Source organism: Aulonocara sp. 'chitande type north' Nkhata Bay, linkage group LG7 (genome assembly GCF_057382095.1).
Source record: "Aulonocara sp. 'chitande type north' Nkhata Bay isolate Kocher_YH1m ecotype deep benthic linkage group LG7, A_spYH_male_GT1.1, whole genome shotgun sequence".
In the NCBI taxonomy this organism is placed as follows: Eukaryota; Metazoa; Chordata; class Actinopteri; order Cichliformes; family Cichlidae; genus Aulonocara; species Aulonocara sp. 'chitande type north' Nkhata Bay.
This window is the reverse complement of record NC_141350.1, coordinates 68,922,077-68,942,006: the sequence shown is the minus strand read 5'-3', so window position 1 is coordinate 68,942,006 and position 19,930 is coordinate 68,922,077. Positions and strand designations below refer to the sequence as shown.

At 45.4% G+C, this 19,930-nt stretch overlaps 3 protein-coding genes across 5 annotated transcripts in view; 2 read left to right on the top strand and 1 right to left on the bottom strand.

Annotated features, from left to right (window-relative positions):
• LOC147326846 (integrin alpha-11-like) overlaps positions 1-4,318 on the top strand; it is a 37,867-nt gene extending 33,549 nt beyond the window's left edge. The window contains exons 23-30 of one of the 2 annotated variants that reach the window (XM_086302203.1): positions 1,252-1,335; positions 1,439-1,535; positions 1,615-1,728; positions 2,130-2,213; positions 2,302-2,412; positions 2,576-2,671; positions 3,412-3,525; positions 3,656-4,318. In XM_086302203.1, the coding sequence (XP_086158329.1) occupies positions 1,252-1,335; positions 1,439-1,535; positions 1,615-1,728; positions 2,130-2,213; positions 2,302-2,412; positions 2,576-2,671; positions 3,412-3,525; positions 3,656-3,736 (781 nt within the window). In that variant the 3' untranslated portion in view covers positions 3,737-4,318. Of the gene's footprint in view, positions 1-1,251; positions 1,336-1,438; positions 1,536-1,614; positions 1,729-2,126; positions 2,214-2,301; positions 2,413-2,575; positions 2,672-3,411; positions 3,526-3,655 lie in introns of both variants that reach the window. The other variant, XM_086302202.1, reaches the window with a different exon arrangement.
• A 1,045-nt stretch (positions 4,319-5,363) lies between these two features.
• fem1b (fem-1 homolog b) lies at positions 5,364-13,883 on the bottom strand. Its single transcript, XM_086302199.1, has 3 exons — positions 13,809-13,883; positions 11,735-12,502; positions 5,364-9,460 (listed from the first exon to the last, which is right to left on the bottom strand). The coding sequence occupies exons 2-3, from the start codon at positions 11,980-11,982 to the stop codon at positions 7,825-7,827; spliced, it is 1,884 nt and encodes a 627-aa protein (XP_086158325.1). The 5' UTR covers positions 11,983-12,502; positions 13,809-13,883; the 3' UTR covers positions 5,364-7,824.
• Positions 11,599-19,922, top strand: LOC147326844 (ceroid-lipofuscinosis neuronal protein 6 homolog). 2 transcript variants are annotated; one of them, XM_086302200.1, is made up of 9 exons: positions 11,599-12,482; positions 13,475-13,640; positions 14,732-14,852; positions 15,101-15,199; positions 15,288-15,476; positions 16,050-16,105; positions 16,324-16,446; positions 18,973-19,101; positions 19,463-19,922. In XM_086302200.1, the coding sequence occupies exons 2-9, from the start codon at positions 13,561-13,563 to the stop codon at positions 19,608-19,610; spliced, it is 945 nt and encodes a 314-aa protein (XP_086158326.1). In that variant the 5' UTR covers positions 11,599-12,482; positions 13,475-13,560; the 3' UTR covers positions 19,611-19,922. The 2 variants fall into 2 exon arrangements, with proteins under 2 accessions (XP_086158326.1, XP_086158327.1); XM_086302201.1 differs by lacking the exon at positions 11,599-12,482 and having other exon boundaries at positions 13,025-13,640.
• Positions 19,923-19,930: the final 8 nt, after the last annotated feature.

The following is a 19,930-nucleotide window of genomic DNA, read 5'->3' as shown; positions in this document are numbered from 1 at the left end:
ACCAAATGAGAAGCATGTGGAACACTGGGAATCACTGGAAAGCTGCAGGGAAGCAGTTGCTGACGGAATCAGCTCATCGGGAACAGGTGAGATGAAGAGTGTACATCTGAACCTGACGAGGACGGGCAGACACAGAAAACTGACAACCTAAATATAGCAGGAGAAATGTTTGAGCAGTATATTTTTAACTGACTTGTTATTGTAATGAGTCTTTATCGTATTTATTGTAACATTTATTATATGATATTTTATATAATATTTTATTATATTAATACTATTCTGATTAGGTCGTATTTTAACCGTAGCACAGAGATGTAAGTAACTAGCTAGTTCTTCGTGGTCAATGACAAATAATTATTTAATCCCTGATCCAGTTTCATAAAACATCAGCTGGGAATCTGTGCCGTGTTTATTAAAGAGGAAAGAATGAGGTTATGTGAGTTTTCTGTCCTGACTGCTGCAGGATTAGATTAAAAGTTATGGATGGATTTGCATGAAAGTGTTCCCAGAGGTAGTGAAGTGATTAACTTTTGGAGTCGATTAACATCTGGATCTGGATCCAGGAATTTCCAGAAGGATCATTTATGGCTGCGAGACAGGAGAACATTAGAAACTTCGACAGGAGACCAGGTGAATTCCTACCTGAGCGTGTGTGATGGTGTTTTGGTGATTACTCACAGATGAATCCAGATCCAGGGACTCAGGTATCGCTGTTCAGCTTCATGAAGCAGAAGAAACAACCAGAAAACAGATGATATGATTTAAAGACGGAAACAGTAAAAAAGACGATAAAAACTTGATTTTAAGAAACCCAGTCCATACAGGTTTGGTTTCTAAATGTTTTGTTTAAAGGAGGAAAGAGGAAGTTTGCTCCAAATAAAAGAATCGCTTCCTGTGGGAGGTTTGACTGTGATGGCGAAGGCTCGATGATTGGTGCGACCAAAGAAACACCTGGATGCATCTGATTGGTCAGATGGAGCCAGATGTATGTCATAATTTATGGACACGTGGTGGGACGAGCGCGATTCTCTCCTGCTCATCTTGGACAAAGTTTAAACCTTTCATTTATTTTGGTGGTAACACAGCCTGGAGTGTTTGGTTGAGTATTTGTAAGTAAATATAAATAAAATACTTTGAATTATTTGTAATCACAGATTAATTATGCCCTTCGCCGTGGGCTGTATTGTAAAGTGTTACGTTGAACTTTCAAGCTTTCGTCCTTTTAAGCGTGCTTATCTGTGTGTTACTCAGTGAGGGGGACGAGGGTTACCCGGACGACAACACCAATGACATCTTTCTCCCCCTGAAATACCAAACCGAGCTCCTCTTCACCAGGTGGCTGAAGCTTTTGAGCTTTTTGTGATTTGAAAGTTTAAAAAGTTGCATCTGCGCATTCAGAAGAGTTCACGTGTGTCTGCTTTCTTCCTTCTCTGGACAGAGACCCTCCTCGTTTTGTAATCAGAGCTGACTCCTCCTCCTCTTCGTCCTGGGACCAATCAGACAGCAGCTCTCACACCTTCAACCTCTCCTATTACGTGAGTGAAACAAACTGTGTGCATGTTTGCAGATGTTTGCTCATAAAGACGTTCTGATGCGGTTCTCCCGTGTGTGCAGATCCAGAACCTGGGCCTGTTCTCGGTGCAGGGCGTCCTGTTCGGGGCTGATGTCTGGGCTGTGACCATGAGAGGAAACCAGCTGCTGAACATTACGGACGTCAGCATCGAACAGGTGACGCTGGAAATCTTTGTGCTGTGGTTATCTCTGTTCACCGACGCTGCAGGAACAGATGGCTCGCTTGAATGAGCCTTCCCTGTACTTTCAGGTTTTACCCTTAATGAAGGATTAAATCGATTTAAAATGAAACTCCCGCCTTTGTTGCTGCAAAGCCCTCAGCTTTCACTGTACAGGCATCACTTATTCACTAAACTGTGAGGAGCGTGAGTGACAGCAGCGCCACCTGCCTGTCACATATCTACTGCAAACGGAGGGTTTCTCTTTTTCTGTCCTGTCGCCGTGTTTCTGACTTACTGTGCTCAGCTGCTTTTTTAATGTTTTGGCCCAGATTGGCGAAGCAGCAATCAAAGCTAGAGGTTACCATTATAACGGAGTCCTCCTCTTCCTCCCAGCAGGCAGCGGGATCCCGCTGCACGCTGCCTCACGTTAGAATGAGCAGTCCTGTCACACCTGAGGATCTGACTCACCTGTCACAGCTGGTAAGGCTGAAGGAGCCTGTTAGAGTCAGGATAACAGTGGAGTTAAACAACAGTGTTTCCCAGAGTGTGTGTGTGTGTGTGTGCGCAGAACCACAGTAACAGCGCGAACATGGAGGTCCGGTGCCAACTGAACCTCCCGCCCTCCCGAGAGGTGAAGGTGACGCTCACAGGAAGCCTTCAGCTCGCTGCTCTGCTCGCCGTGAGTTCCTCCCATCTGTCGTTTTCATAAAGCGAGACAAAGCTCAGGAAACAGGAAGTCCATCAAATTCCCGACTAACCAGAAACAGGCTCAGTTTAGTGAAACTCAGATTAGCCGCAGGAGAAAGCACAGGTGGCGCTCACTACCTGTTTAACTCTTTCAGGTGAAGTTCAGGTCTCTGGAGCTGCTGACCGCCGCCTCCATCCAGCTGGAAGCGTCTAGTCCCATTTTCCTCCAGGAGGACCGACCTGTCAGACAGGTGAGCCCATCAGCATCGCTCTCCCATTGGAGGACAGAGGTCACTCTGGGATAAACAGGTTTAACCTCCCAACTCTTTGTGACTGAACCCAGTGGCCTTCTATCAGCTGACCACAACGTTCACGCCAACGTTTTAAATCACCTGATCATCAGCGCCTCACACACACAGAGCGGTGCTGCCACCTGCTGTCAGGAACTATTACACCCTTTTGCTTTACATTAAAAACACATTGAGCCACATGGAGTACGGAGGACCAAAGGTGCCAAAATGCAACGAATAAAATATAAAAAGAAACTAGTCCTTAATTATGTCGGAATCTAAATGAAGATAAAACCTTATTTCTGATATTATTTCCTTTTAATTGGTTCCTCTATTTACATCCTGTGTAATTTCTCCAATAATGTACGTCTCTTTAATTTTCTATTTCTGCATATTTTTTCAAATGTATTTTCTTTATTGTATCTTGTTTCATTTTTGCATTTCTTCAAACATTTCTTTGTTACACATGAAGCAACGATCGTGTCTCTGAGTTTACATTTAAAAATGGTGGAAAAGGGAAGAAAACCTCAGAAACACCTGAACTCATCATTTTCAGTCAACATTATTTAAGTTTGACTCCATATTTCTATGTTAAATTATACTCCGTGTTTGAGGACTTCATTAGACCGCCTGACATAAAAACAGAAATCTGTCAAACACTGGTTTCACACACACTCAGGTGGTTTGTGCTGTAACTGCAGATCATTCTGGACCTGAGGAAGGAGGAGGATCACTCCATCCCCATCTGGATCATAGTGGGAAGCTCACTGGGAGGTTTGCTGCTGCTGGCCTTACTGGTCCTCGCTCTGTGGAAGGTAAAAACACACACGGAGCCTCGAACATCATCAGAGTACTCCTCTGTTCTGAGCTCTGCTCTACAGTGGACGTCTGGATCAAACGGCTCTACTGTCCGTCACAAACCGTAAATCCTTGTTTTCTCTTCAGCTCGGCTTCTTTAACAGACGGAGAAGAAAGGAGGAAGAGGAGCAGCCTGTGGCCAATGGGAAGACGGCACAGGAGCTATAACGTGGCTGACATCACCGCCGCATCATTCCTCGCCGGCCTGCAAAGTCTTAAATTAATGTTCCCGATGAAATTTAACCTTAAAGACACTGAGAAAATCTGACGACCTCACATGGGTCACCTGAACGCATCACGTGCCTCCACCCGTCACTCAGGGACTGCGACCCTCACCTTAAACCCGCCTCTTCGTCCACGCGATGTGCGATTGAAGCTACCCACAGACTGTATATAAAAGACGGAGTCAGCATTAGAAACATCGAAGGGTTAGGATTCTTCAGCGTCGCCGACGTCTGCCTTTCATGTGAGAACTTCACAGGTGTGACGGAGGCCTCGTGACAACGGAGAGCGATGGAGTAAATATTTAAACGGAGGCTGACGGGGCAGAAAGAAAACTACCTAACATTCGTCTGATTTCATCTTCTTAAATTGTAAATATATCCTATTAATGCTTATATATTGTAGCTGATGCACTTTTGTTTAAAAGTCAAACTTGAACTTGTGTAAATATTCACATGTATGACGAATGAGGGCCGAGGCGTCACCGTCGAAGCGGTTTCCGCTCTGCCTGTTAATGTCAGAATAAAGACGAGAAATATAAAAGTCGTGTCCGTCTGTTCGCTCACGTTTACCTTCTTTGTCTGAAATTTGGACTCTTTAATAACCTGAAATGTTGAGATCATTCAAAATTTTCTTTAAATTTTCTGGATAAATCTCAAAAGTTTGAGTAAATATTTTAAAAGTTTGAATCAGAGATCCTGAAATTTCAAGTTCCTCCCGAGTCTGTTTGTTGTACCCATCCATCCGTGTTCTTGTCACTTTGAGATAAATTGAAATTCTAAATTCAGAATCTCAAATTTCGACTTATTTAGACGAAAATTGAAATTTTGAGACGCCCAACTCAAACTTTGAAAAGTAACAGCCTTTACAGGGACGTGTAACTTGACCAGACACATTTATGGCAGTTATTATTTTTTAATCAAGCTCAGTTTTTCAGATCTGACCAATCAGATCACTGCATTTTCTTACTCGTAGCTCAAACGCACACCGCTACTGAATATAAAACTAGTAAAACAGTCACGTGTGACGCCCGACACACCGCTGGCTGCCGCTCCAGGTCGGTCTGCATCCTCAGGTGTGGTCCCGCCTCTCAGTGCTCGACTGAGTCCTGAAACACGGACCAAAGCTTCGACTCCAGGATCAGTTTTTTATATGTTTTCACAAAACACACCCACACATCTGGAGGTTCTGATCCTTGAAATTTGGGATTGTGTCACGTTCTCCCGCACGTCGATGTGCAATGAAGTTCCGACTTAAACATTTGGAAATCTTATAAAGAAGCAGCTTGAAAGTTTGAAACACCCGACGTTTGAATGATTGCAGAATCGTTTCCAATAACTTTTTTCAGAAATTTACCTTACTCGTGGTTTGCATTTTCCCGCCCAGTGGCAGAAATAAGGCGGCCATCGCAGACACAAGGCTCCTCCTCAGACAGGCTGAAGAGCTCGGCGTTCAGCCGCTCTTCCTCCTCACGTTGAGGTGGTTGCTGGGAACCCCGCAGTCCTGAACCTGGACACTTTACTCATCTGAATTTTGGCAGTTTCAATTTCAAAGACGGAAAAGAAATCAACAACAGGACACAGCAGCTGAGCTCAGACAGAAGACTTTAATTTAACAGCATTCACCCCGCAGGAAGTACCCATCAGCTGACATCTCTTACGTTTTCCTGGCACACTGAGCATCTTTGGCTTCATCTCAGCCACAGAAACCTGCTTTTAATGAAAAAAAGGTCCCACCAGGACACAAACACTCCTGCAATGATAGTTGTAAGAAATTAAAAATGAATTAAACAGAACGAGCTCTGTGGATGGCACAGACTAATGCCCTGTGAGCACATGGGTAATAAAAGCTGGAGTTTTATTAGGAGAGCAAACGCTCTCCAACACCTGATTACAGGACGCCAAACGGTGGCCCAAGAAGAGCCTCGAGAAAGTTTCCACCATGATCGGCTTGTTAAACCTGATGTTTAACGGTCAATTGAGGTGCGAGCGCTCCCAAACAGAGTAAAACAACCCGAACGCTTGGCCGTCCTCCCAAGTGTTATAATAAAGTCTGATGTTAAACACAGGAGGAAACATCAGCAGGAAACTTTTCTAAATCTCACACCATTCCCACCTCAGGTCTACATTTGAACATCATATTATTGCAATAAACATGAGAGCAGGTGAGATTTGGCACCTGTGTGGAAAATAAGAGCGGGCCTCTGCTGGAGCATCCACAGCTTTGCTCTCAAACGTCTCATCCTCACTTTGGACCAAACAGGCCGGGCCTTAGCGAGCATCTAAAGCTCAACGACCTGAGCACAAATGTTCACGAACGTGACGTTTGGGTTAAAGGTGTTTATAAAGTGACAGGCAGCTTCAGTAGGGGAGGGATGTGAGAAGAGTCGGACCTGCTCCCAGATAAATAAAACGCCGCGGCGTCGATATTCAACATCCGGCAGGAATGCAAAAAACGCCCGCAGAGCATCGATCAAAACCTTCATCCTCTAACGTCCCTCCTGGAGGATCCTGCTCCAGATCTGGAAAATTAATCCGCCGACTCCAGTCTCACACCGCTAAACGCTAGCACCGAGTAAGATTACCATTTATTTCTCAACCACTCACTTTAACGACGCTCATATTAAAACTTAAAGCCAGAAACGGCCCATCAGACTGGATGCGAGTCGGGATTATCCGGACGTTTTACTTAAAGGCACTGCTGATCCCGGTGAGGTGACGCCTACGATGCAGAAATCTGAAACCTGCACTCAAAACTGATTTCTTTTCCTTGTTTGGTTTCAGATCCAGTTTTAAAATCTTTGATTCTTGCAGCGGGGCGTTCACCAACACGAGAGGCTTTCAACAAACGCCAAAACATTACAGTAAATTCCACGGGCGGTTCTGCAGATCCCCAACGCCTCGGTCAATTTTCAAGTCTGCGAGTGTGCAAGGGTGACGCAGATATGGTCATTAACGCCCAGGCGACGCCGCACCAGCTCCCCACGTGTCAGTCGGAAGGCCGCCGGCAGTCGAGTCCCCCGCCCCCGAAACGCTCGCAGCTTCCCAAGAGTCAGCGTGGAGAAACATCCATCACGGCGAGCTTGAGATGTGCTCGTTATCTAAACCGTAAGAGACCGACTGACGAGCCTTTTGTTGGCTCACTTTTCACATCCTGGTGTCAAAAGTTAGAATAAAATAAAACTTTGTCACGTTATGGCATCAAAATTTCTACAACAGCAGGAGAGACGTCGGTTTGAACACTTCAACTGAATCTGGGCTTCAAGACTCAGTTCGACCCTCGGCGGAGGCTTTTTGGCACGTACTTATCCATTAACTAAAAAAAAAACTAACTTTATCGGGACATAAAATCTGCATTCAGACAAATCTGATGAGACTCCGTGTAAAGGTCGTCTGTTTTCTTTCTAACACTAAACTTTGACATTTTTTATGCTGTTTCTTTTTAGAATTTCTCAGACAGTGAGAGAAAGTCAAAGCAGCTCATTTGCAGTTATTTTATCAGAAATCTCATTAAAAAAACAACAAAAACAAAACCCGACACAGCTGATGAGAAAAAGGCTGAACGCTGCCCAAATAAATACCCACAACTATAAATAAAAGGGCGTGGAAGGATTCAGAGCAGGAGTGTCCGCACAGTTTCTTTAGAGCCAGAAGAAAAAGTTGAACTCAAACGTGATGAAGCAGACGTCTGAATTCAGCCTCGACCCGCCACAGTCAGGAACAACCCCAATAAAAACTTCTCTCCAATTAAAAAATAATCCTCTGCGCGACGGCTGATTGGTGGTTGAGCTCGGTCGTCCGGCGGCGTCTCTTCAGGCACTCGTTCCTTCGGTCCGATCATTTCTTCTTACACAATCGCGGCGACGTGGCGGCAGCTTCCTGGCAGAGAGGTAAGGCAAAACAGGAAGCTGCCTGGTGCTGCCGAAAAGAAAAAAAAAGATTTTTTTTATAAAAAAATGCTCAAAAAACGATCTGAGCTGCCAACCTCAGCACCGTGTGAACTGTTAGAAAAACGTTTTTAAAAATCGTCCGGCGTCAGTGGAACTCCACGAACTCTTCGAGCGTTTTGGGGATCTGGTTGCGATACGTGATCTGGTGCTGCCGGACGGCGCGCGCCGCCAGGCACTTGAGGCTCATCTTCATCTGCGTCTTCAGCAGGATCTCGGACACGCCCGTCGTGCTCTTGTCCAGCGGCGTCTTGTTCTGCTTGTTGGTCATATCCGTGTGCGCGCCGGCCTCCACTAGGTTGATGATGATGGCGTGCAGCGTGAGGAAGTCGCTGATGGGCCGGTTGTACTGGACGATGACGTGCAGCGGCGTGTTGCCCTCGTTGTCGATGGCATTGACCTGCGCGCCGCAGTCGATCAGCAGCTTGGTGACCTGCGCGTTGGGGAAGCTGCACACATCGTTGGTGTGGAAGTCATCCACCGGCGTGGTGGAGCTGATGGCGAGGTGGAGCAGCGAGGCGCCCTCGCGTGACCGCGGATCTAGCTGGATCAGGTCGTAGATGTGCTTGTTGATGGCGGCGCGCTGCGCGTCGCTGCAGGTGGTTTTAGTGGAGATGCACGCCAGGTACAGGAAGGTGAAGACGTTGGACTCGTAACTCTCCATGGCCTGTGGCAGCTCGGATTCAGCGGCGGCCTCCACGCGAACCATGCTGCGCTGAATCTCCAGAACGCTGCAACTCAGCACCTGCTCGACAGCGGCGGCTGACACGTGCTCCTTCAGGTGGACCATCTGCGAGAACACCTGGGCAAAGCGCAGCAGGTCCTTGTGCGTGTTGCGGTTTCCTTTCTGCCGCAGGCGGAGGGCGTGCAGCCACAGCTTGATGCACTGTTCAAACTCCATGTTGTCAGCGTAGACGGCGCCACGGTAGATTATCGGATGCGACACGTCGATATTGTCCGAGCCCAGGATCCGCTCTCGGATCATCAGTCCCTCCATGTGCAGGGCGTCGCGGTCCACCCTGATGGCCTCCAGGTCCTGCAGCGTTTGACACTCGCGGCGCCCTCCGTAAGCCTCGACGGCTGGGAACAGTTCCTTGGTGATGTTGTTGTCTGGATCGCGGTAGCGCTCCATCATGGCCGCGTGGAGGTAGTGGTACGTCCTCTGTATGTCGTAGTTCTCCCTGTCGTTGGCGAACGAGGCGCCCAGCAGCTCCAGGGCCTCGATGCGGCTGTGAGGGTCGCAGTCGGCGTGCGCCAGCAGCAGCTCCACCACGTCAGCCTTGCAGCTCTCCGCCGCCACTTTCAGCGGCGTCATGCCGTGCCCGTTCACCACCATGGATGCCTGGCATTGCATCAGCTCTTTGACAATGTCCAGATGTCCTGCCTCAGCTGCAAAGTGCAGCGCGGTGGCCCCGCAGTGGGCCTTGGCGTTGGGGTCCGCCCCCTTCTCCAACAGGAACCTCACCACCTCCGTGTGGCCTTTGTAGGCGGCAATCATCAGACAGGTGTTGTTGAACTTGTTGGTGATGCTGATGTCGGCGTTGTGCTCCACCAGGTAGCGAACGATGTCCAGACGCCCGTCGAAGCAGGCGGCTCGCAGGGGGGTGGAGTTTGTGATGGTGGTGTGGTTGACGTTGGCGTGGTGACTCACCAGAAGACGCACCACCTCGAAGTGTCCTGCGCCGGCTGCACACCACAGCGCCGTGGCACCGTCGATGACGTAGCTGCAGGCCAGAGACAACAAACGTTAACGTGTCATCATCCTCCGGTTAAATGGTCACGATTCAAACAACAACGACAGTAACGACTACAAGAACAATAAAAACAGATTCAACTGTTGGTTGAATTGTAATTTTCAGGAGTTCTGTCCTTCACCCATTCAGTGTTTTCTAAATGAAAGCCGTTTACGTAGAGCAGGTGTCAGTTTACCAAAACTCATGAAAACAGAACAATCTCAGTAAAATTCAAGCTCTCTTTTGTCTGGTTATGAATCAAGCGCGCCCTCTTCCTTTACTGCAGAGAGCACACAGTGGGACTGACTGTGACGTTGATGACTGAGGACCAGAGGACACAGACATGCTTTGAATACATCTGTCGACCTCCACGAGATGTTTGAACCATCAGAGATAAAACGCCGCGGTCTTTGTGCCGTTCCACGGAGACTCTGAACCGTCATGTTTGGATAGCGGCAGCAGACCTGCAGCATGTCGACCCCTCAGGCTGCTCATCTGTTTCCTGACAAACTGCTCATTAAACGAGGAATAATTTAAAAAGCAAACACCTTCTGCTGAGGTAAAGAGCCGCTGAATGAAGCTTTTGGTTTCAATGCTTTTAAAATGAAACAGAAACCTGGTCTTTCCCCGTGATCCGGATTCTCTTATCACTTCAAAGGTGCTCTGATTATCTAACTGAGCCTTCAGCCTCATCACGTAAAGCACTGAAGAACATTTAACAGCACGTTTACAGGCAGACCTCGCTGCAGTGAAACAGATCGCTTATATAACGGTAAACATACAGTACCTCATTTTTTTAGAGTATTTGATAGAAACCAGATTATAGTATTCATATATATCCTCTTGATGTGTTCGCATCACCCCTCCCTGACCTGCACTCAATCTACAGCAGGCGGTGCTGGACCAAGGCCAGGAAGATGGTGAAGGACCTCAGCCATCCCAACAACAGACTGTTCTCTCTGCTGAGGTCAGGAAAGCGATTCCGCTCCCTGAAGACCAACACAGAGAGACTGAGGAGGAGCTTCTTCCCGCAGGCGATACGGTCTCTCAATCACACCACCACACAGTACTGACCCACACATACAGTTCTTACACACACACTGGACTTTCTGGACTTTGGTTTTGCACAACACTGGTCACTATATTCTTCATTTCCAGTTAATACTTGTACAGCTGCTGTTATTGTGTATATATTTATTTATATTTAGATTTCTTCATACATTCTTATATAGTTCTATATTGTGTATTTTGTTGTACAGTTATTTTATTTTCAACTTTAATTTATATATTTATCTTTATCTTATTCTTCCCAGTTAAATTTACCCTTCATTCTAATTTGTGTTGTACAGTTATTTCATTTTTAACATTAATTTATATTTTATTCCTTCCTAGTTAAATTTACCCTTTTTAATTTTTCATATTTATTTCCTATCTTATTCATAGCCTTTTCCTTTTTTGTTTTCTTTAGGTCACGAGCAGTTGTCCAAGCATTTCACTGCATATCGTACTGTGTATGACTGTGTACGTGACAAATAAAATTTGAATTTGAATCAACTTAGAATTAATCCATTAAAATATTCGGTATATATGGTTCGCAGCGTGTGGAAGTGGAATACAGTGGCCGAGATGGAAATCGTCTTTTCACCTGATCACATTTTATGTATGTGATCAGAGACGCCCGCACAGAGTACGACTTATCCCCAAACACCACAAACCGCTGTCAGACCATACTATGACTTTCACACATGTACGCCTTCATCATCCCGCTCTCCTCCTCCTCCTCCAACAACGACAGATCCATTTCAAACAGTTTCACTAATGCAGACTAACAGCAGCTAACAGCTGTAAAATGTAATAATTGTCCTTTTTAAACATCCTCCAAAACTGTTTCCAACAAAAATGTCTTATTAGTTCTCCATCATCATGTCAGACTTTTTCCATTTTTAACCTCTGACCCTTTTTTTCACAAATGCACCAGTTTTGTTTCTGTTAACTTCTGTTAAGTTTATTCATTTCCCAAGATTAGTTTGATTGACACTTATTTAGGGCACTATATGAAAGCTGCTGTGGACATAAGCTGGTGCAGCAGGTTAGCAGGTGAGGACCAGTCAAACTACATCAGACGAATTTCTGTAAACTCGGTTTTTCTTTTAACAAACACTTTGAGTTTTGCGTGACCTCTGTCCTGCCTGACTTCATGAAACTGGTGATATCTGAGTAATAAACCTGGCTGTGGAGCGCAGGTAGCCTCGGGTGAGCTCGTACCCGTCAAACCGAACCGTGCCGGTCTGCTCGGTGTCCACCTTGTAGTGGTCCAGGAGGAGCCGGACCACCTTGTCGTGGCCGTTCCGCGCCGCGATGATCAGCGGGGTGGACCTCTGGCCGCTCAGGTGGGTCACGTAGCTCAGCAGGAACTGCGTCTCCGCCTCGGAGTGGTTCAGCAGCAGCGCGGCCAGGGTCAGGACTCGGCCCTCGCTGGCAGCCTTGTACACATACCCGGCCAGAGACTCCATGAGAGCCCGAGAGGAAGCCAGGAGCTCCGCGTTCTTCCAAACTGACAGCGTCCACTCCCCCGGAGCGATCCGCCTCCCATTAAAGAGTCCACACCGGCCCCGGGGGTGACATGAAACGGCTCTCCTACCTACAGCCCCGGAGGAAACGTTCAGAGGTCCCGGCTGGTTTGACTATAAGCACTGGACTCTGGGTGTGAGTCTCCGGGCAGCAGCAGAGCGAGTGGACCGGTTAGCTCCGACGGCTAACTGCTAACGTCAGCGAGCGGCTTCCAAAGCGTGTCTGAGGTCAAAGGTCAGATAAATGACACCTCCTGTTGTTGCTGAAAATAAAAACGACGTCCCGCAGCGTCAAACACTCAGAAACAAACAGCTGATTTCAGCGTTCACGGAAGTTTCCGCTTTAAAACACCTCCGACAGGAACGTTCTCCAGCAACTTCTGTTCCCGCCTCTTCTTCTTCTGCTCACCGCGAGAGGGCCCGCACTGCAGCGCCACCCTCTGGTCCGGGTCAATTACTGCATCTGCTCATCAAAACAAAAACCGTCAGGATAATCACGAGATATCCATTTGAATTGGTTTAGTATAAAATAATGACTTTAACTTGAATTTTAAATTAAGATAAAAAAAAAATTATATAGATATTTTTTGCCATTAATTTCCCAAGCTTCAGATTATTTTGAAATTTGTCTAAATATTTCATATATTTCGTAGTTTGTTTTTTAAATTGCCTATAATTTATTATTATTATTATTATTATTATTATTATTATTATTATTATTATTTTTCACATTTTTAAAAAGGAAATCTTCCAGTTTTTCTTTTGCTTATTTTAAATTTTTGTGTCAAGTTGTGGTAAATTTGCAATTTTTATATTATTAATTTTTGATATGTGTCATTAATCAATTTCTTTCTTATTAATTGCCATACAGTTTTTTTCTCTAACACTTATTAAAGTGTGAGTGTGGTGTTTTTCTTGAGAGGCCATTAATCCGTTATGTTCTGTACATTCCCTGATTTTATGCTGCATTTCAGGCAGATTCATTTTGAGACTGTTTGACTGCTTAAAAAATGTAGTTGTGATTATGTGGTTTCAAAGTTTGGGTTTTTTACTTTCACTCGGCAGGTGAAAAGATGAGCTATAGCTGTACTGTCCCAGTCAGCCTGATGTCACCTGAAAGCAGTTCAAACTACAAAGTGCTGACTTTCAGCAGAGCAAGCTCAGTCTGAGCTCTGCTCAGTCAGATGCTGCAGGTTCATTTTTTCCTTTTCAGTAAAATGAAAACATGTTTTTGAGGTTTTTATCTCTTTACACTGAACTCCAGGACCATAAGCTCTGAGATCAGCTCATCTAAACCAGATTAATCTAATAAAAACTGGGAGGGGGGGTTTGTGCAGATTAATGCTAATCTGCTGACAGATTAACCTGATGGATGGACTTCCTGTAGAAGCTCTGTGTTTGTGCTGGTGAAATCATTTGCTTTGATTTATTTCAGATGAAGAGAAACCGTTTCTGGAGCACCGGTGCTCGCTGTGGGACTGACACCTCGGTGGGAATGAAAAGGACAATAACGCAGAGAATATGACTTTACGGACAGACACGAAGACGTCCACGAGGAAGAGAGAGAACCCAGCTCTGCGTGCAGCAGCTTTCATGTGCAGGTTTGTGCAGTTCAATTTCTCATAATTCCCACCCATAATCAGTTATTCACCTTTAATTAATGTCACAGCTTTGGACCAATGATTAAAAGACATCTGCAGACGCCTCTACAGAAACATCTAATTTATTTATTTACTAATTAATTCATGAGATTAGATGAAATTTTTAACCTCTAAACTGTGCCATCCATCCTTGCATCCATCTATTCGTCCATGTCCTTGAGTTCTCCTCAGGGCTCATAAAAGTATTCCAGATTCAGCTCAGGGCCTCCTGTTAGTCCGACTTTCCTGAAAACACCTCATGATAAAGAAACGCTGCTGTAGTAAATGAAAGAAATATCTATCAGCACAACTCTAAAACGTGTGAGAAATAAACTACATTTTTAACTGTGCCTCATGATGAAAATAATAAACTTCTTCGATTGTGAAAAAACAGGAACTTCTGTTAGTTGATTGTCTGTTTCTGTAAAACTTGTAAAAAATGTTTAAAACCAACACTTACGTCTGCTTTAACACATCCAGAGCTGTTCATTTGACCAGATTTGGGTCTTTGCTGGGCCACTTTTGGCCCCCAGACCTTTTGTTTGACACCCCTGGCCCAGAGAAAGGTGGCCCCTCCTCCCCAGTCCTGGCTCCAGGGTCAGGGCACTTGATTTCTTCTGTGTGGCCCTCTGGGCCCTCATCCAGGACCAGTTTACCTAAGGAGCCCGCTCCACATCCATAACTCAGCTCCTGAGATCAGTCCAGCGTGTGCGCCCAGACGAGGGCTCTGTGAGATTTCAGACAGGTCTGAATATCAATTTAACTTCAATGGAAGACAAGCTCTTTTTATTCATACGACCCATTCTCTTAAACTAGTCAGTATAAGCTCGTATAAGTCTGAGAGTCAGAGTCCACTGCAGCCTCCCTTCAAACAGGCTCTGTGCTGTTGTTTCAGACCTCCTGACGTCCGTAACCTGTGAAGGCTGGAGACATTTTTCACCTTTTGCAATCACCGAGCTCCCATTTTCCCGTCTTCCTGTTTCAGCTGCTTCTATGTTTTTTCTGTGTTAACGGTGCGTTTACGTTCCTCCGCTCGTCTCTGTGTCCTGCAGCCGCTCGGCCGGTTCCACGCAGGTGGAGGCGGTTCTGCCGAGGCCTCGCTTCCACCTAGACCTCTGGCTCAGCTTCACCTTCCAGAATTGGATCCTGGATGTTGGCCGTCCTGTCGTCATGGTAACAAAACGATGACTAGCGCTTAATTTCGGGACTTTCTATTTTCACCCAGAGGGAGCCTAACAGGACATTCAGCATCTGTTTTGTTCTGCTGCTGAAACGTGATCGCTTTCAGTCGTCGCTATATTTTCATTAAGACGCCACCTCGCTCATCTGCATTGGAATAATAATAATAATTATTATAATAATAAAGCATTAGTGGAATAATGTTGGGAAAACCTAACCATGAAGTGTCTTGTTTTTGGCAGCTCGTCCTCCCTGCCGATTGGCTCCCTCTGCAGCATCCTGGGGTTGCAGACCATCTCCACTTCCTGTACAACGTCACGGCTCCGCTCATACTTCTCAAAGTAACTGTGACGCGCCTCAGGCTATCCCACACGACGAACTCCTTTGGTGTCGATTTTCTGAGTTTTAATTGACTTTGCTCCGTCTCAGATGCTTGAACGCAGCCCCTGGATGCTCCCGGGCCTCGCCGTCCGCCTTGGCATCATCGCCGTTTCCATGGGAACCACCCTTCACTTGGTGGCAGACTCCATCACAAGACGCCTGCTGCTGATTGGTTACCAGCTGCACCTGCCTGTTAGAGAGAATCCAATAATGAGGAACCTCAAACCTTCGGCCCTGGTAGGTGCTGCACTCGAAAGACCGAATAACAAACAGTGAGAGGACCCCGGACCGTGAACGGTGGGAAAATATACATCTGAGCTCAGGAGGGGGTCCTTGAGCTGAGATCCTTCTGTAAGAACCGAACCGCTCCTCCTCCTCCTCATCCTCCCTCGGTGTGAGTCAGATTTAGTGAAACGGAAGCTGAACACTTGTTCTCCTGATACAGAGTTCAGCTCGTCCCCATTACAATCTGAACTGAATGCACAACAACACAGTGAGAATTTAAAGGACTCCAGGTCTGTTTCTGACACATTGATTCTGATCCTTCAGTCTAAGCTGGTGAGTGAAGTGTGGTTCAGAGAAAGTAGAATGTAAGAAACCTCCACTGATCTTCATACAGAAGGCAGCAGAAATCTGACAGCTGACACCAAAACCTTCCAGATGGACGAACAGCGCCGCAGACCCGAGGACACATGTGAATCTGAACTTGGGGAAACAGTTGAATGACTGATGCATCATCTGCTATTTGAGAAATAAAACAAATAAATGAATAAAATTGATTCGTGTTCATAAAGTTTTTGTGTTTTTCAGGTCGACGTCTTTGAGCTGCTGTTTCACTACGATGACACTGTTGGTCACATGATGTGGTAAGAAGAGAAAAAGCTGTTGTGTTGTGTTAAGCGATGACTCCACATGAGGACAAAAATGTATAATTATAATTAAGCACAAGTACAGAAAAATGTTGCAAAACAGACAAAAACAAATGCAGCTTTAAATTCAAAGGAAAAGCGATTTTTCAACAAAAGAGCAGACGATGTCGATGTTTGACATTTATTCTTGTAACGAGGATCGTTTTCCTCCTTAGGTACGTCCCTTTCTTCCTCGTCCTCGTGCTCTTCTTCAATGGTTGTTTCAGTCGCAGGGAGCAGGAGGAGAGGATGCCACCGTCAGCGTGGATGCTACTCGCTCCAAACGCTGCCTACTACTGGTCAGTCTGCTTTACTACAACATCCTCTGCACATGCTCTGTCCGTGCTTAAAGTTCAGTCCCTGCAAATATCTGAGGGAAGAACAAAACTTACTTTTAGGTTTTACTGATACTAATTTAGCTCATAAACAGCATGTGAAGGGCTGGAGGTGGGTTGCAAAGCAGCTTACAGACGTGCAGCAACGTTAATCCAGAGTTTTAAAGAAAAAGAGCAACTTGGAATAATAATTGCCAGTTTTGATGAAATGCGTCCGTCTGCCCTGTGAGAGCCAAGACATCGAAAACACATCATCAACGCTTCGTCATCATCAGGTGACGTCTTCAGTCTCAGCTGACTGCAGCTTTCCAACCTTAGAAATAGGACATTTGCATAATGACTGAAACCAGCCCACTGAAGGAACAATGGGCTGTGAGGTCACTTCCTTGATCAATAATATGCAAACTGTCTTGACCACCAATCAATGGCCAGCATTGTAAGATGGTGACAGATGTACCCTTAGGCCCCCTCCTCCATTCAGAGATGGTCTCTACCCTTTTCACATAAATGGCCTCCTTGACTCCGCCTTCAAACCAGCGTTCCTCCCTGTCCAGGATGTTACATCCTCATCATTGAAGGCGTGGCCACTGGCCTGTAGGTGTGAATAGTCTGCAGGTACATGTTTCAACACCAAGAGGTCACCTGGATGAGTGACGGACCGTTTCTCCCACTGAAAACTGGACGTAGCGTCTTCAGTGGGCTTTCTGGGATTTCCTTACCTGGATGACTGAGCATCAAATAAGCTGTTATTTTCATCTCAGAGGAACATTAACCACAGAGTTTTCTATTTAAACCCAAAGTAGCTAACAGATGGAGGCACCAAGTGAAACCTGTGTTGGCTGAAAGTAGTAATTAAAAAAGTCCAGCAGCAGGTACATAAATCTGCATTTAGTCTGCAGTGAGAGGTTTGTGTATTGTGTGAGAGTCAGACGTGCAGAGGCTCATTCTCGACTTTACTCCAGGACATTTCCATATTTTTGAGACACTCACTCACACAGCCAGCCAGCCAGGCAGAACAAAATTAAATTCATTCATAATTAAGAAGATCTAAAGAGCTCAGGGGTCAGGTGGCTCCCAGCAGCAGAAACAACGAACACAACGGAGAAGCTTTGAAGTTACAGAGCATGAAATATTCTCCCAGTATACAATCACAGCGGCACACACACAGTTTAGACGCGTGGACGTGAAAAATATACAGAATGAATTTTGACTAGTGCGTGAGTATAAAATAAAAGCATGTTTTTATTTTTAGTTTAAGACGCCATATTTGCTTCTTTATGGACAAAAATGACCTTTGTGGTGGCCGAGTTGGACTGAAGCTAAGTGATAAAATAATATTATCATTTTTTAAATATTTGTTTTAATCACAGGTCACAGCTGAAGTCACAGATAATCGTGGATATTTTGAGTTTTAATAAAGAAATATCAGTAATTAGAACTCTTATAAGTTAAATCTTCATTATGTTGAATTTCGGACATTTGAAAGTTTTGCTTTAATCTGCTGGCTGTCCTCCCACCAGGTAACAGCTGAACTCACCTGTAAATAGTTGAAGAACAATACCCGACCACCTGAGGCTGTGTGTGTGTGTGTGTGTGATCACCTCCAGCTGTTAGTAATAATTGATTAGCTGCTTCTCAGGTGTTGCTGACTTCCTGGTTTATGCAGTGAGGACAGAATTCAAGAAGCGAGTGAAGGTCGACTCAGACCTTTAAATACCAAACGAGTGTTTTACTTTGTGCTTCTGCTGGTTGCAGTTTTTAAACCTTTGCTCGTTCTCTGCTGTTAAATTAAAGCAACTTTTTCAGTTCACTGCTCCCTTCAACATAAACGCATCAAACAGGTGAATGGCTGTTTTCACACACAAACCTAAAATTCATCATTTTTCTGACACACAAATAGTGAAAGCCTCAGACCTCTGAGTGTGACGGAGACAAAGTGCGTTCTGCAGCTGGATAGCAAAAGGTTGCTGGCGGATGCAGGAAGTTTCAAACGATTGTGATTCACTGTAACTACGGTGACCAACCGTCCTCTTTTTTTGCACTCGTTGACTTGTAAAAGCCTATATGACCTTTTTTATGTCACCATTCATTAACCGTACAGAGAAAGCATAGTTTAAATATGAAACAGTGTTATTAAAGTTCTTCATGACTGGTCCAAGTGTCCTATTTATTGAAAATCAAAATACGGTCACCTTACTGAAACACACACGGTGGAAAACTGCCCGATGTGCACTTATGTTGCACTCTGGTCAGTTAGAATTACACTGAAACTGAGTGGAAAACACATTTTTAACATGGCAGGAAGCTTCCTCACACTCACCTATAGAAAAACAGCTTCAAAACGAACCAACTGGCTCCTCCCCTGAAATGATCCCTGAAGCGGCTTGGTCTGCTTACACCAGTGGACGTTTGCAGGGCGACTTCACCCACCGGCCACCTGATGGAGCCACTGAGCTGATTGGTTATGCTTCTCTTTGTCCCTGGCGACAGGTATTTAATCACAGAAGGACAGACCTTCATCCTCTTCACCTTCACCTTCTTCGCCATGACCACTACAGTGATGCATCAGAGGAGGCGGGGCTTGTTTCTCAACAGTGATGGGCTTTTCATGTTCTACAGGTAAAAAAAAAAGAGAAAACGCAGCGAATGAGCAAACTGGGAAACATAAATAATTATGTTTTCAGGTTTTTAGTCGACCAACATTAAAGGTTCAAGGTTAAGTTGGTAATACACCGACTCATTCAGGCTCTCAGGATCAATAATAGTTAAAACAACATCTCACATCATTAACGCAGATGGCTCGTTTTCACTGTCCTCCACCCTTTTCTTCTCCATCTGTGGGCCCAAAGCTCCGCTCACACAGGCGACTGTTTGGTGACACGCTGGGGAAAATGAGCATTTCCCAACTGCTTGTTGAGTGGTTGCTGCCTTCCTGCAAACTCCTACATAAGACGTCCTTTGTTTGACTCTGTGCTGATAGTTTCTCTGCAGCTCTGATCCTGGTGGCGATCTGGGTGGCCTGTCTGTGGAACGACAGCATCCTGAGGACGACAGTCCCCGGACTGATCTACATCCCACGGCCCTGCACCGTCTACACGCTCCACCTCCACCAGATGAGCCACATATGACGGAGTTAGAAGGAGAAGAATGAGGATCTGTCGCAGAATCACAGGAACGCCATGATGAAACTGTTTATGGTTTTCACTGGATATAAGAAATACAGCCTCACAGCATCCACACTTTTCCACCTGTTTATTACTGGGATACAAAAACTGAAAGCAGCTCACAAACCACCAAAAATATTCCTTCTCCTCAGCTCACGCTCAAGGATTTTCCCTAAGAAACATGAAAAATGCAGCTGAAATATATAAAATCAAATATTTGTTTAAATATGCGTGGATATATATGTGAATAAAACTGAACCAAGTAAATGTATCTGAATACCCAA

Coding starts and splice junctions, on each gene's coding strand:
- fem1b (XM_086302199.1), bottom strand. CDS start 11,982: ATGGAGTCTCTGGCCGGGTATGTGTACAAGGCTGCCAGCGAGGGCCGA. Junction 9,461..11,734: donor GGCACGGTTCGGTTTGACGG/GTACGAGCTCAC, acceptor TCTGGCCTGCAG/CTACGTCATCGACGGTGCCA.
- LOC147326844 (XM_086302200.1), top strand. CDS start 13,561: ATGACTTTACGGACAGACACGAAGACGTCCACGAGGAAGAGAGAGAAC. Junction 15,200..15,287: donor CTCCGCTCATACTTCTCAAA/GTAACTGTGACG, acceptor GCTCCGTCTCAG/ATGCTTGAACGCAGCCCCTG. Junction 19,102..19,462: donor GGGCTTTTCATGTTCTACAG/GTAAAAAAAAAA, acceptor CTGTGCTGATAG/TTTCTCTGCAGCTCTGATCC.